Source organism: Microtus ochrogaster, unplaced genomic scaffold (genome assembly GCF_000317375.1).
Source record: "Microtus ochrogaster isolate Prairie Vole_2 unplaced genomic scaffold, MicOch1.0 UNK41, whole genome shotgun sequence".
Taxonomy (NCBI): Eukaryota; Metazoa; Chordata; class Mammalia; order Rodentia; family Cricetidae; genus Microtus; species Microtus ochrogaster.
Window position 1 is genome coordinate 1,116,744 of NW_004949139.1, and position 12,582 is coordinate 1,129,325.

General features: G+C 53.3%; 1 protein-coding gene across 6 annotated transcripts in view; it reads right to left on the reverse strand.

The window, feature by feature from the left end:
• Positions 1 to 11,002, reverse strand: part of Atg16l2 (autophagy related 16 like 2) — a 13,226-nt gene extending 2,224 nt beyond the window's left edge. Inside the window, exons 1-14 of one of the 6 annotated variants that reach the window (XM_026790121.1) lie at positions 10,800 to 11,002; positions 9,378 to 9,471; positions 7,767 to 7,869; positions 5,614 to 5,687; positions 5,251 to 5,502; positions 4,993 to 5,058; positions 4,612 to 4,722; positions 3,437 to 3,499; positions 2,589 to 2,697; positions 2,153 to 2,258; positions 1,328 to 1,398; positions 1,040 to 1,111; positions 692 to 956; positions 473 to 578 (exon numbers count right to left, since the gene is read on the reverse strand). In XM_026790121.1, coding sequence (XP_026645922.1) covers positions 473 to 578; positions 692 to 956; positions 1,040 to 1,111; positions 1,328 to 1,398; positions 2,153 to 2,258; positions 2,589 to 2,697; positions 3,437 to 3,499; positions 4,612 to 4,722; positions 4,993 to 5,058; positions 5,251 to 5,502; positions 5,614 to 5,687; positions 7,767 to 7,869; positions 9,378 to 9,471; positions 10,800 to 10,926 — 1,619 coding nt within the window. In that variant the 5' untranslated portion in view covers positions 10,927 to 11,002. Of the gene's footprint in view, positions 1 to 472; positions 579 to 691; positions 957 to 1,039; positions 1,112 to 1,327; positions 1,399 to 2,152; positions 2,259 to 2,588; positions 2,698 to 3,436; positions 3,500 to 4,611; positions 4,723 to 4,992; positions 5,059 to 5,250; positions 5,503 to 5,613; positions 5,688 to 7,766; positions 7,870 to 9,377; positions 9,472 to 10,799 lie in introns of those variants that run through there. The other 5 variants (XM_005368783.3, XM_026790122.1, XM_005368784.3 and 2 more) reach the window with 5 other exon arrangements.
• Between the last annotated feature and the right edge of the window lie 1,580 nt (positions 11,003 to 12,582).

The following is a 12,582-nucleotide window of genomic DNA, read 5'->3' on the forward strand; positions in this document are numbered from 1 at the left end:
GGTAGACCAGGCTGGCCTCGAACTCACAGAGATCCGCCTGCCTCTGCCTCCCGAGTGCTGGGATTACAGGCGTGCGCCACCACCGCCCAGCTTGGGAGTATTCTTGTAGCAGACATAAAGCCCTTGGTTAAACCCCCAGCAAAGAAGTAATCTCAAAAAGAGATGCATGCAGCAGAGACCTACAAAATACTAGCCCTGCTGTAGTCAGCCAAGCATGCTTACTGTTTGGCATATCACTTTAAGATGCTGATTTTGACTAGAACATGGCGATAATATGGGAAAGGTGCTTGCCCCCATTGGTGATAAGGTCTGGGAAAGAGTTCAGGGCTAACAGAGAGCCACTAGGGAGGTGGTACACTGTGCCCTCAAAGACCATGGCCAGAAGAAGCTACCCATTGGCGGCGCCACTGCCATACTTCCCCGAGGTTCTACAGTCTTCCTGCCAAAACCACCCACAGCCCATGCCTGTCACCTGCTGTCCCAGAACCGGATCTTCTGGTCATTGTGGCCACTGATGATGATGTGGTCCCCGCACACCACGTCGTTACAGTAGGAAAGTACATTGATGGTTCTGGAACCTGAGGGCCAATGAGGAGAGCCCAGAGTCTCAATGTGTCACCAGCACCCACTAAATGTGGAGACTCTAAGGTCCAGGAGAGCAGAGTCCTTCCCAGCCTAGGGCTCACCCTACCTCTGAAGACCACAGTGGCCAAGAAAGCAGGAAGAGCACAGCAGTGAGGGACAGAGAAGGGAAATGGCATGAAGCCCAGAGCCATGGCTGCAGAATAATGTAAGGCCCCATGACTAGGTGGGGGCAAGTGGGACTGAGGCTCACAGTATGCACGCCCTAGGTCCCATTCCTTCACTGTCCGGTCGCGGCTCCCAGTCACTGCCTGGTGCCTTGTTAGCTTGAATTTGGCAGCTGTCACTTTATCCTTGTGTCCAGACAGTGTTTCCTGTCCTCACAAAAAGCATAGGTTAAGCCAAGCCCCCTACAAATCCTGAGGTATGACCCTTAACCCTTAGGCAGCCTCCTCACCTTGGACTGGGTCTCTCCCACCTTCCAGAGCTGCGCAGCCTGGTTGTAAGTAGCTGCCAAAACCTGGGATCCCTGAAGAAAGGGAGTAGGAGAGGTCCTGGGCCACACTGGGCCTGGCAGAGGCACTGGCCCTCAGGCCAGAGAGCCAGGGTCTCCCAGTCACTGAGGTAGGGAGAGCCATGGCCAAAATGAGGGCAGCTCCTCCAGGACAGGTTCTACAATACCCACAATGTGCCCTCAGACCCCAGAGCCCCACTGCCCCGTGTAGAGACCGAGGTGACTCCTTACCGAGGGGTCAAAATCCACACTGGTGATGCTGCCACCAGCTCCTCTGAGGGTCTGGTTGGCCTCCAGGCGACCTGAAAGCATAGTAAACGAGGTTTTAAGCCTTACAAAGTAGAGAACCAAGACACCAACCTGGAAGTACATGGCAGGGTGGCTGGGTCTGGCCTAGGGCCTGGGCGGAGAATGTTCCTACTATACCTGCTGTACAGCCCTAGGAGCAATGAGGCAGGTCACAGTGCTAGAGAAGACCAGAGAGGAGGGGCTGTGCCAAGCCAGCAGGAGACCCACTTCTAGGAGCCTCAAAGAGTTGGTGCTGGCCGGGCGGTGGTGGCGCCCACCTTTAATCCCAGCAGAGGATTAAAGTGGATCTCAGTGAGTTCGAGGACAGCCTAGTGTTGGTCACCTCACTGGTTTTGGAGTCAGAGACACTAGGATAGGATGTCGCTATTCTGGGCATATCGGCAGAGTTAATGCCAGCACCGAGGAGGTAGGTATGAGACCAGCCTGGTCTACACAGTGAGCTCCAGGCCTGCAAGGGCTACATAATGAAGCCCTGTGTAAAAATGAAAACGAGGTAGCTTAGTAGAGCCAGGAAGTTGCCCAGGACCTGGCTCTGTGTGCTTTCAGTGTGGATCCTCACCTCCTCCCACCCTGCAGACCACTCTCAGAGCTGTCCAGCCACTGTTCATAGACTATTCCAGCAGGGGACAGGGACTATTCCAGCAGGGGACAGGGAGGACAGGACTAAGACCAGGGCCAACCCAAGATCAAGCTGAGAATGGGGTCTGCAGAAAAGTGCTGGGTTAACTTTCAGGAAAGAACTCTTACCTCCCACGACATTCCAGAGGTGGATGAGCTGGTCAGCCCCTCCAGTGGCCAGGAGGCTGCTGTTAGGGCCAAAGCAAACAGCATTGACCTCAGAGAGATGGGCATCCTGTTTGAAAAAAAAAAAAAAAGAGGAGGAGGAGAAGGAAGAAGAAAAGGAAGGTATGGAGTTGGCACCCAATCTTCCCCATGCCTGCTGGTGCCCACTCACAGATGTTTCACATCTGCTTCTGGCTTGGCAGTCTGAGACCTTAAGTTTCAGATTTGGCTCCAGCAAGTCAACTAAGCCAGACCCTGCTGCCTCCTGTCTCAGGCTCTCCGGTCTGTGTTCACTGGAAAGTGCTGTGTGGCTCCCACCACAGGGTACAGGCAAACTCCACCTGCTGGGGCCCACCCTTGAACATCTCATTAGTACCCCAAACGCGAGGTCCTTCCTTACCAAGACATCCTGAGCCTGGGTAGGAATCCGGGCAGACACACACACAGGGATGCTTTGGTACCGCTGCTCAGGTGCACCCCCAACTGAGTGCCCTCTCCTCTTCTTGAAACTACAGGGGTGGGGACAGAAAGGCACTCAGCAGAACCTGCTAACATGGGGCTTTAAGCTCTCCTGAGGCAGCAACAAGAAGCAGACATGGCAGGCAGCAGGATGTTCCCCAAGGCACAGTCAGCAAGGGCCACAACCCAGCTTGAGCAACCCTGTAGAGAGGAGGGCACGGAGGGCCCTGCACACCGAGACAAGCAGCTTGAGCAACCCTGTAGAGAGGAGGGCACGGAGGGCCCTGTACACCGAGACAAGCAGCTTGAGCAACCCTGTAGAGAGGAGGGCACGGAGGGCACTGCAAACAGAGACAAGCAGCTTGAGCAACCCTGTAGAGAGGAGGGCACGGAGGGCACTGTAAACTGACACAAGCAGCACAAGACAACACAGTAGTGGGTACAAAGGAATGTTAATGCCAGCTGGAATTTCAGTATGGCATTACCGCTGCTGGGCTAAGTAACTCTGAACTAATCTTAGACGTTTCTGAGCCTCAGTTTCCCAACTGAGTGGGCGTTCTTGATCAGCCTCAGGCTGGAGCTTAGTCCCCTGTGAGAACCCTGAATAGGGACAGAGTGTTACAAACCTGGAAAACAGTTAACAGGAGTTGGTCTTGAGCTATCCACCCAGATCCTGCCTGTGGGGCCCAACAAGCTGCACATACAGACAGGCATCTATGGATGACAGACCAAGGCTCAGGGAGCCTTGCAAGGGTGCCAATCCCTGCACACACGTGCACACACACTTACTCCAGCAGCCCCTTCACCACATCCACACAGCGGGACAGTGTCAGAGAGGTGGCCGAGGCAGACCTGGGGCAGAATGGAGAGACATACTGAGAGCATAGCTCATGTTGTCCCACCAGAAGACACTGATCCCTGTATTTTGCTAGGGACCTTTGAGGAGGCTCATGATCACTCAAGACAAGAACTAGAACTTGATTCACTGAAAAGTAGGACAGCATGATATAGACTAACCAAGAAGGGTGGAGGGGAGGGAACCTCCCCAAGCCTCCACCAAGATGGGACAAAGAGTTTCATTCCCCACGTGCTCACCAACAAAAGCTCCTCAGGGAAGGAGCCCCAGCCTGTGGAGGGGTGAAGGAAGAGAACGTTGCTCCCAGGTTGAGACAATGAATAGGGAACACTCCAACTTGCTGAGCAGCCCCCAAAACACCAAGTAAATGTTTATGCTGAGACATCTAGACCCATTAGGGCTGACAAGAATTTGGGGAACCAGGATCTCTGTGAATTCGAGACCAGCCTGGTCTACAAGAGCTAGTTCCAGGACAGGCTCCAAAGCCACAGAGAAACCCTGTCTCAAAAAAAAAAAAAAATTAGGGGAACCAGCACCAGCATTTCATGATGTTACTGTTCATTCACTGTCCCAGGGACATTGATTCCTGAAGGAAAGACTTCTGGAAAAGCCCAGCAAATGGGGAAGGAGTGGCAGACCAGTGACAGGTCAATTAAGATGTAGTGGAAGCCAGATCCCAGCTAGTGCATTTGAAGTCATTCTTGACTACACAGAGTTTGAGGCCAGCCTAGGCTACATGAGACCTCCCCTCCCCTTCTCTCTCTCTCCTTCTCTCTCTCTCGTTCCTTCTCTCTCTCTCTCTCTTCCCCCACACTTTAACACAGGCTCACACTCAGGTGTGCTCACTAACCTTGCACACATGCAGTCCTTTGCTCCCACACACATGCCTGGACACCTAACCCTTGGTCTTGTCCACTTTTCTCCCAGTGACTCTCCCACAAGACTATGGCTCACCCTAAGAGCCCTGGTTCTTGAAAGTAGACAATGGAATCACACTGCCTGCTTCCAGACACTGAGGTCTCTCCACAAGCTCGCCCCGATCCTGGAAGAAGACATGGGCAGCCTTCTGGGTGGCAGCCAACTCAGGTAGGAGTACCCGTGTGCTCACCTGAAAGGCCTCTTCCATTTCTCACAAGTCTCTCTCTCCAGGAGCTCAGGCACAGCAGGAGCTAGAGGCACAGTCTCCCCCCTGGTCCCACCTTCCAGAGCGTCTGGGATCCTGAGAGAAAACCAAAGCAGGCCATCCATCCCTCTCTGCCCCAGCAGCATACAAGAACCCGATCCCCAGCGGCTAAGAACCACGGTCTGGCCTCCGTGACTACATATATCTCTACACCTGTCCAGGGACCTGTACTGTGCACATAGGCACCCAGGAGTTACCTGTAGCCACTTGTAGGGCAGCAGGAGTGGGTGGGGGTTGACTGTAGGTGAACACATTCTGGGGTAGTAACCCAATACCAGAGTCATCCCTGTCCCTCCCCATTCTTACTCATTGACGCTCACAGTCCGCTTAGCTGCTCTCTTCAGCTCCTGGGACACCCGAGCTTGGTTGGCCCTGACAGAGAAAAAAACCTCCTAAAGGCTCAAGAAGATGCTTTACAGGGGGAGTGCCCCAGCTTAAGTGGATCCCTTTTGATCAGTGGGAGGCCATGACCAACCCCGCCCTACATAACCCCCCCCTCCACCCACCCCCGCCTCAACTATGCCGCTTAGGCTGCCTCAAGAGGGCGTGGCCCAAAGCATTCACCTCTCTCGGCGCTCATTACGCAGATTGCATTCAGCGGCCGCGCATGCTTTCCGCTGTACTAGCCACTCCAACAGGTCCCGTGCCTCTTCCTGGAGCCTGCGCAGAGCGGCCTCCTGGTGCGCTGCTTGCTTGAGTAGCGTCTCGTAGGCTTCTCTCTGAGCCGCGTTCTCTGCCTGCCGTTCTTCCAGCTGCCGGACCTGCTGTGCCCGCGTCTCCCGTAGCTGTACAACGCAGGCCTGCAGGGCTTCTAGCCTGCAGGGCGGAGACGGAGGAACGTCTGACCCCCACATCTAGGGGGCGCTTGAGGACACTGGGGAAAGTTCTAGAGGTCCTTACTCTACCCGCGCCCAACCCTCATCTCACCTGCCCTGCCGCTCTTCCAGCTGTGACTGCAGGGTTTCTAGGGCTGCACTCTTTTTCACCACCTGGTAGGCCATCTGAGGAAGACAGAGGACATGGGCGCCTCTCCAGGGTAGACCTAGTCAGCCATCACCCCGCTATGGCGTTCCTGACCTAAACTGCGAAGGTTGGAACCTGTATAGGGACGCCCCACAGCTTCATGGGATCATTGTCAGCCCCAGAGCCCTGGAGTCTGACCTTTGAGTGTCAGTCCTAGCTGTGTCCTTTATTTTCTCATTGGCCCTGCGGTAGACGGTTAACCTGCCGCAAGTGGAATCTGCCCCAGGCAGGGGAGTGCTTTCCTAACCACTAGGTAACCCAGAACTACTATCAGGAACTTAGCGCAGGCTCTTAGCTTGCACTGTGTTGTGCTTTATCCCAAGCTAACTTTCAATCTCCATAACACCAAGACAAAGCATCACCATTTCCGTCTTAGTGATGAGGATGCTGATGGGGAAGTGACGTATCCAAAGTTACACAGTTAAGTGGCAGACCCTTGAACCCAGGCCACCTTAACTACATCATGCTCCATATAAAGTACCAGTGTACTCAGGCTGCGAGGGGTGTTGTGTTCTGTTTCCCATCTCCCAACACTTCGCTTCCTAGCCCACCCCCACCACTGCCCAACCCAGGCAGCACCCAGAGAAGCACGTGAGACTAAGAACAAGAACAGACTAGGGCTGGGTGATGGTGGCGCACGCCTTTAATCCCAGGACCAGAGAGGCAGAGAGAGGCAGGCGGATCTTTGTGAGTGTGAGGCCAGCCTGGTCTACATAGTGAGTTCTAGCACAGTCAGGGCTACACAGAGAAACCCCATCTCAAAAAACCAAAACCAAAAAAAATAAATAAATAAAACAACAACAGATGAGGAGTGCACCACCCCCGAGAACCACAGGTGTAGGGCGCAGCCTCACCCTCCCCTTTTGGTGCTGAAATCCTAGGAAGAACAATTCCCAAGGCAGCACTGTGCCCACCAGTGTGGCAAGAAGACCAGCACCAACACCTCTGGCTCAGGAAACAATGTCAGCTGGGGACCCTTCCTCCCCAGAGCCTGAGGAGCAAGCCAGGGCTGCTCACCTACCTTGACACAGCTCCCAGTGAGAGGTCTGGTGAGGGACCTGCACAGGCAGGATACTCATCCATTCCATCATAAACCAATCACAACATTTATCTTTTTGGGTTTTTTTGTTTGTTTTTTTAATATTATTTATTTATTTATTATGTATATAACATTGTGCCTGCATGTATGTCTGCATGCCAGAAGAGGGCACCAGATCTCATTACAAATGGTTGTGAGCCACCATGTGGGTGCTAGGAATTGAACTCAGGTCCTCTGGAAGAACAGTCAATGCTCTTAACCACTGAGACATCTCTCCAGCCCTTGTTTGTTTGGTTTTTTTTTTTATTTGTTTTGGTTTTTTACGATAGGGTTTCTCTGCATAGCCCTGGCTATCCTGGAACTAGCTCAATTGACGAGGTTGGCCTCAAACTCAGAGATCGACCTGCTTCTGCCTCCTGAGTGCTGAGGTTAAAGGTGTGGGCCCCCCACCACCACCCCAGCTCATTTGTCATTTTCAATACTGAGAAAGCCAATCACCGTCTCCACTTCCCTCACCTGTCACCTGCTTTCAAAACTCAAGTGGACAGAGATGGAGACGGGGAAGTAATTGCCAGGGATTGGAGATGTTCTGCTGTGACTGAAAAGGGTAGCAAGACAGCGTGGAAACAAAACTGCAATATCCTGATCGTTACGCAGATCTGCATGTAATAATGTCACACCACTGTCAAATTACAACCACGTGGCACTCTGGGGAGAGGCTCCCGAATGTCTTCATAACCCACTCCGACCTTGTGTTGTGCCTCGTCCCAGTCTCCATGGAAACGCACAGGGCCAGGTCTGTTTATGGTCACACTCCCTGTCCCTTGGATGGTCAATACACAGTTCTTGAAACAATGAAGAATCACAGAACGTAGCTTTGTGTGGGTGAAGGTTCAAGTCCAGGGTCCACATCCCTAAGCCCATGACACTCCTCTGCTACTATAAAGCTGTGGCGCCTTGGCCAAGATAACGCAGCAAATACAGGCCCACTCGCTGCTGGCTTCCCCACCCCGCTTACCTCACCACAGACCAGCTGCAGTCCCTTTTTCTCCTCCTGCCACTTCGCCCTCAGAGAGGCTGCTGATGAGACTTGGTCAGAGCCAGGCCCAGAGAACTCCCCCCTGACAATAAAAACAATTCACAGTACCTCCTCTCGCCCCAGTGCCCAAAATGTACCCTAAGAGTGCCCCATTAAAAAAAATTGAAGAGCCATTAGCTTTCTCTTAGGGTAAGTGGAAGCCAGACAGAGAAAGAACAGTCTCAGAAATCTGTTCTCCTACGGAGCAGAGGTGCCTTTAATCCCAGCACTCAGGAGACACAGGTAGGTGGATCTCCATGAGTTCAAGGCCAACCTGGTCTACAAGAGCTGTGTAGGCAGAGGATGCTTGCTTGTTCCTGGCAGCATAGAGCAAGGCAAAAATTCCAAGCAGAGATAGAAGAGAAAAAAAGGCACAGTCAGAGAGACACCATGTAGCTGCCAAGGGAGGCAGATGCTCCGGAACCTTAACAGTAAACCACGGGCCTAGTGGTAAAAAATAAAATAATATAAATGGGTTAAGATGTAAGAGTTAGTTAGAAAGAAGCCCAAGCTATTGGTCAAACAGTGTTGTAATTAATACAGTTTCTGGCCGGGCGATGGTGGCGCACGCCTTTAATCCCAGCACTCGGGAGGCAGAGGCAGACGGAGCTCTGTGAGTTAGAGACCACCCTGGTCTACAGAGCGAGTTCCAGGACAGGCTTCAAAGTCACAGAGAAACCCTGTCTCGAAAAAAAAAATAATAATAATAATAATACAGTTTCTGTGTGATTTTGGGGGGTTGGGGCAGCCGGAAACGAACAAGCAGTCCCTGCTTACAGAGCTAGTTCCAGGACAGCTAGAGCTGTTAAACAGAGAAACCCTATCTCAAAAAACCAAAAAAAGAAAGGAAAAAAAGCACCTGTCAGCCAGGTGATGCACACCTTTAATCCCAGCACAAGAGCACTTGCTTGCTTCCCCAGAACTCAGGCTAAAACAGTGTTCAGCCTGAGCTACATAACAACACGGTAAAACATAGCTCAGGGTTGGAAAGATGGCTCACTCGGCACACTAGGTGTCTTCAACTGAGTTTGGGCCCAGCACCTGCACTAAAACCTACCACACTTTGCCAGCGCTAAGAAAGCTGAACCAGCCCACCAAAGGTTCAGTATAAGACCTTGTCTCAAACTAACGTGAAACATAATTAAGAAAGATGTACGATGTTAACCTCCAACCTCCACAGATGCACATACAAATAGCACAGATACACACAAGGAAGCCAAGTGTGGGGCGCTGACCCTGAGAGGTGGAGGCAGGAAATCGGGGTTCAGGGTCACTTTTACTCTGCACAGACTATCTCCTCTTATCACTCTGTCTCCCATTTCATCCCTGCTCCTGTGTTCACTGCCTCCGTGGAACAGGTAGCAGCACCCTTTCTGTAGCTATCAGGTAAGGAACAGGGAGCGGGAACAGAATTGAGCGACTGGACAGGAGGCCAGCGCCGAAAGATGAGTCAGGGTATTAAACAGCTGGCTTGGGGAGAACTCGGGGGCTGTCTACCGGCTGAGGAGGTCCCAGGGCGAGCAGCAGACAGGCAGGCCTGAACAGACTCACCAGGAGTCCAGATTCGGAGTGGAGATGACTTCCTCTGATTTCAGCTTTTCTGAGAAGTTGGCTAGCAGGTCAGCCTTCTCTAGGAGGTGGTTATCTGGGGATGGAGAGGGCACGACTTCATCTCCACAAGGGGCAAAGTCTGAACGCAGAGCACCTTGAAGCTAACACCTGCCGGTGGCCTCCAGTCAGTCACTTCCCCTTCAAGGCCTCCGCATTTTCAATTAAGTAATTCTCGCTTCCACCCAGTAGCTTCCCCCTGGCCAATACTGAAACTCCTTGAGCAATCACCTAGCAAACCTTCCCAGGTTAGGTGGTTTGACCTTGAACCCCCCCAACACACACACCCCTTACGCCTTTTTTTTTTTTTAACCAGTTCCAGGGCAGACTGGGGTTGATAAACTCACGCCCAGACCCTCATCTCCCTTCCCTCACGGTCACCTGACTGGGGTTCCTGAGCCAGACCTAATTCTCAAAACTCTACCCCAGACCCCAAAGCTTCGCAAGGCGCAGCCCCACCCCCACCTTCCAGCATACAGGGTCACAATATGCCTCAATTACAAGTAAGAAATCCGAGGACACGGACTCGAATTACCCATACCACAGACCTAGTTCCCCAAACTTGTAGCTCCCATAGAAGTCTTGGGGACCCTCCCTCAAATAGCCCCACCGCCCATTAGAGCAGTTGGAGAACTGAAAGGCCAAGGTGGAGGCATACGACCCCCAAAAAAAAAGACCAGCCACTGGAAAATTCCAAGGAAAACCAAGTTCGATTGCGTGGGCGCACCAAAATTAGCACCAAATGAAGAAGCCGCAGGGACTGTGGTTAGACTTTCGGCCCCAAATATACAGTCGCAGTTGACCAGAGGCAGTAAACACACTCCGGTGTAGCTCGGCTCGAACTGCCACACCCCCTCCTGACCGGCCGTCGGAGGGCTTGACTTCTGCAGGCACAATCAGCACCCGAAAGAAGCCCGGGTCCCTTCGGGGTAAGACCCACTCGGCACTGAGGTGCTCCACAAACCCGAGCCAGGATAAACTATCAGTAGCAGAATCTACCAGGGTTTCGCTCCTTCCTGTCGGCCACTAAGGCTGCTCTGGCCACGCCTGCCTCCCTTGACTGAACTTTGGGGACCAAACGGACTGACCAGGCCTTGCCCTGGGGACGGCCTGAACGGGGCAAACCCAGCAGCACAGAGACGAAGCTTGTGTCTAGGATGCTCAGGGGAGGCAGAGCGGAGTCTCGAGGGCTAAGCCACGCCTGGGCTGGAAGCGGCAGGCGGGGACCCTGCTCGGCACGGAGACGGGCGTAAACGGGTTCCCAGTGCAAAACCGGGAAACCGAGACCGCGCCGCTGCCCTCGAGTCCCCGAGCGGGGAGCCCCTTCTCAAAGGCCGGATCCCTGAGCCCCCGGGGCGCACTCACAAGCCGGCACTAGCTCCAGGAAGAGCGCCTTTTGCTTGCGGTCCCGATGCCGCAGCTGCCGCACGATGTGGCGCTTCCAGACGGCAGCGGGCGCGCAGGGGCCGCCAGGGGAGCCGGGTCCCGCCATGGCCGCCCAGTCCCGGGCCCCAGCACCGGGGCGGGTCTTCTCGGGGACTCCTGGACGTCAGGGCGGCGGCGGCGAGGAACTCCCGGGCGGTACCAAGTGCGTCCTGGGGGAGGGCTGGGCGCTCGAGGCCCCTCCCTCGAAGGCGCTCGCGTCTGTGCCCCGGGGAAGCAGCTTCCCTTACGCCTGTGGGCGCGTCCGGGGCGGGGCCTCGGGGTTGCGTTCCTTAACCTCGCCGCGCCTGGACCAGGGTGGGATGCTGAGGATGCTTTTCGCCGCCGCCTCCCCTTGGAAGCCGGAAGGGGAGACCCTGCCATCCCGGGGACAGGCCCAAGCATTCTAGCAGAAGAGACTGCTTAAAAGAGCCCCACTATCGTCAGATGGTGACATCGGAGTGGTGTTTATGAGGGATCAACCAAGAACCTTAGCCAGAGAGAGAGAGGGAAAAAAGAAGTCAAGCCCCGGAAAGAAAAGTTTGATGACATAAAAATTACCAATGCAAGCCGGGAGTGGGAGTACCTCAGTGGTGGGGGATCTTGCGAGGGTGCAAGGGTCTGGGTTGGTTCAGGGTCCAGAGCTTCAGGGTTGGAAGGACTGGAGGAGCAATATTTAGAGGCCCATTTCTGTTTGGCCGGGCAGTGGCGCACACAGCCTTAGTCCCAGCACCGAGGAGGCAGTTGAAATAAGAGCACAGACAGCTCTTATTGGTAAACGTGACAGTGAATCCTGGGCTCACAAATAACTGGAATAAAACTGTCTCCAGCAAAGTGCCTATCCGGAGTTCTGCAGTGTATGCTGGGGCAGAAACTCGCAGGAGAGCAGACCTCAGTACTCAGGAGGCAAAGGCATGTAGATCTCTGTGAGTTTGAGGCCAGCCTGGTCTACAGAGCGAGTTCTAGGACAGCCAGGGCTACCCAGCAAGACCCTGTCGCAAAGCACTATAAACTGGCCGTAGCCCCCATGTGTCTGTCTTGGATGCGCCCCACTTTTGTATGTGTGCCCAGTGTTCTTGCAGGAAATCTGCTCTGCTCACAGATCATATCGAGGAGTACTTCCTTCCCAGGCCCTGCACAGAGCTGAGGTGCCCGTGACACCAGCCCGCCCCCGGCCCCTCCCTGACTCCACCTCACCCCCAGCTCTATACAGGATGCTGCATCTCTCAAGTAAGAAGTCGTGTTGAGGGCAGGTTTCTAATATATTTTTTTAATTATTTTTAATAATATGTATGCATTGCGGGTATGTACACAGGAGTGTGTATGCCCGCAGAGTCCAGAGGCATCAGAGTCCCTGGAACTGAAGTTACAGGCAGTTTTGAGACGCCTAATGTGGATGCTGGGAATGGGCTCACCGCCTCTGGGAAACAGCACCTGCTCTTAAGAGCTGAGCCATCTTTTCAGCACTCCTAATACTTTTTTGACTCACAAATGCTGCCAGAAATGTTTAAATGATTTTTGTCGTTTTTGAATAATAGATAATTCCAAAAGTACGGTGACATACTTCCAGCTCTAAAAATTTTGTTTATTTATTTTTTTGAACTGTTTGTTTGCTTATTTTTACCCACTGAGTCCAGTTAATGCTGCCTGTGTGTGGAGTAATCCACTGGAACATGGAGAACCTAAGAGGAGCCACACCCTTAAAAATTTATTTTAAGTGAACTTC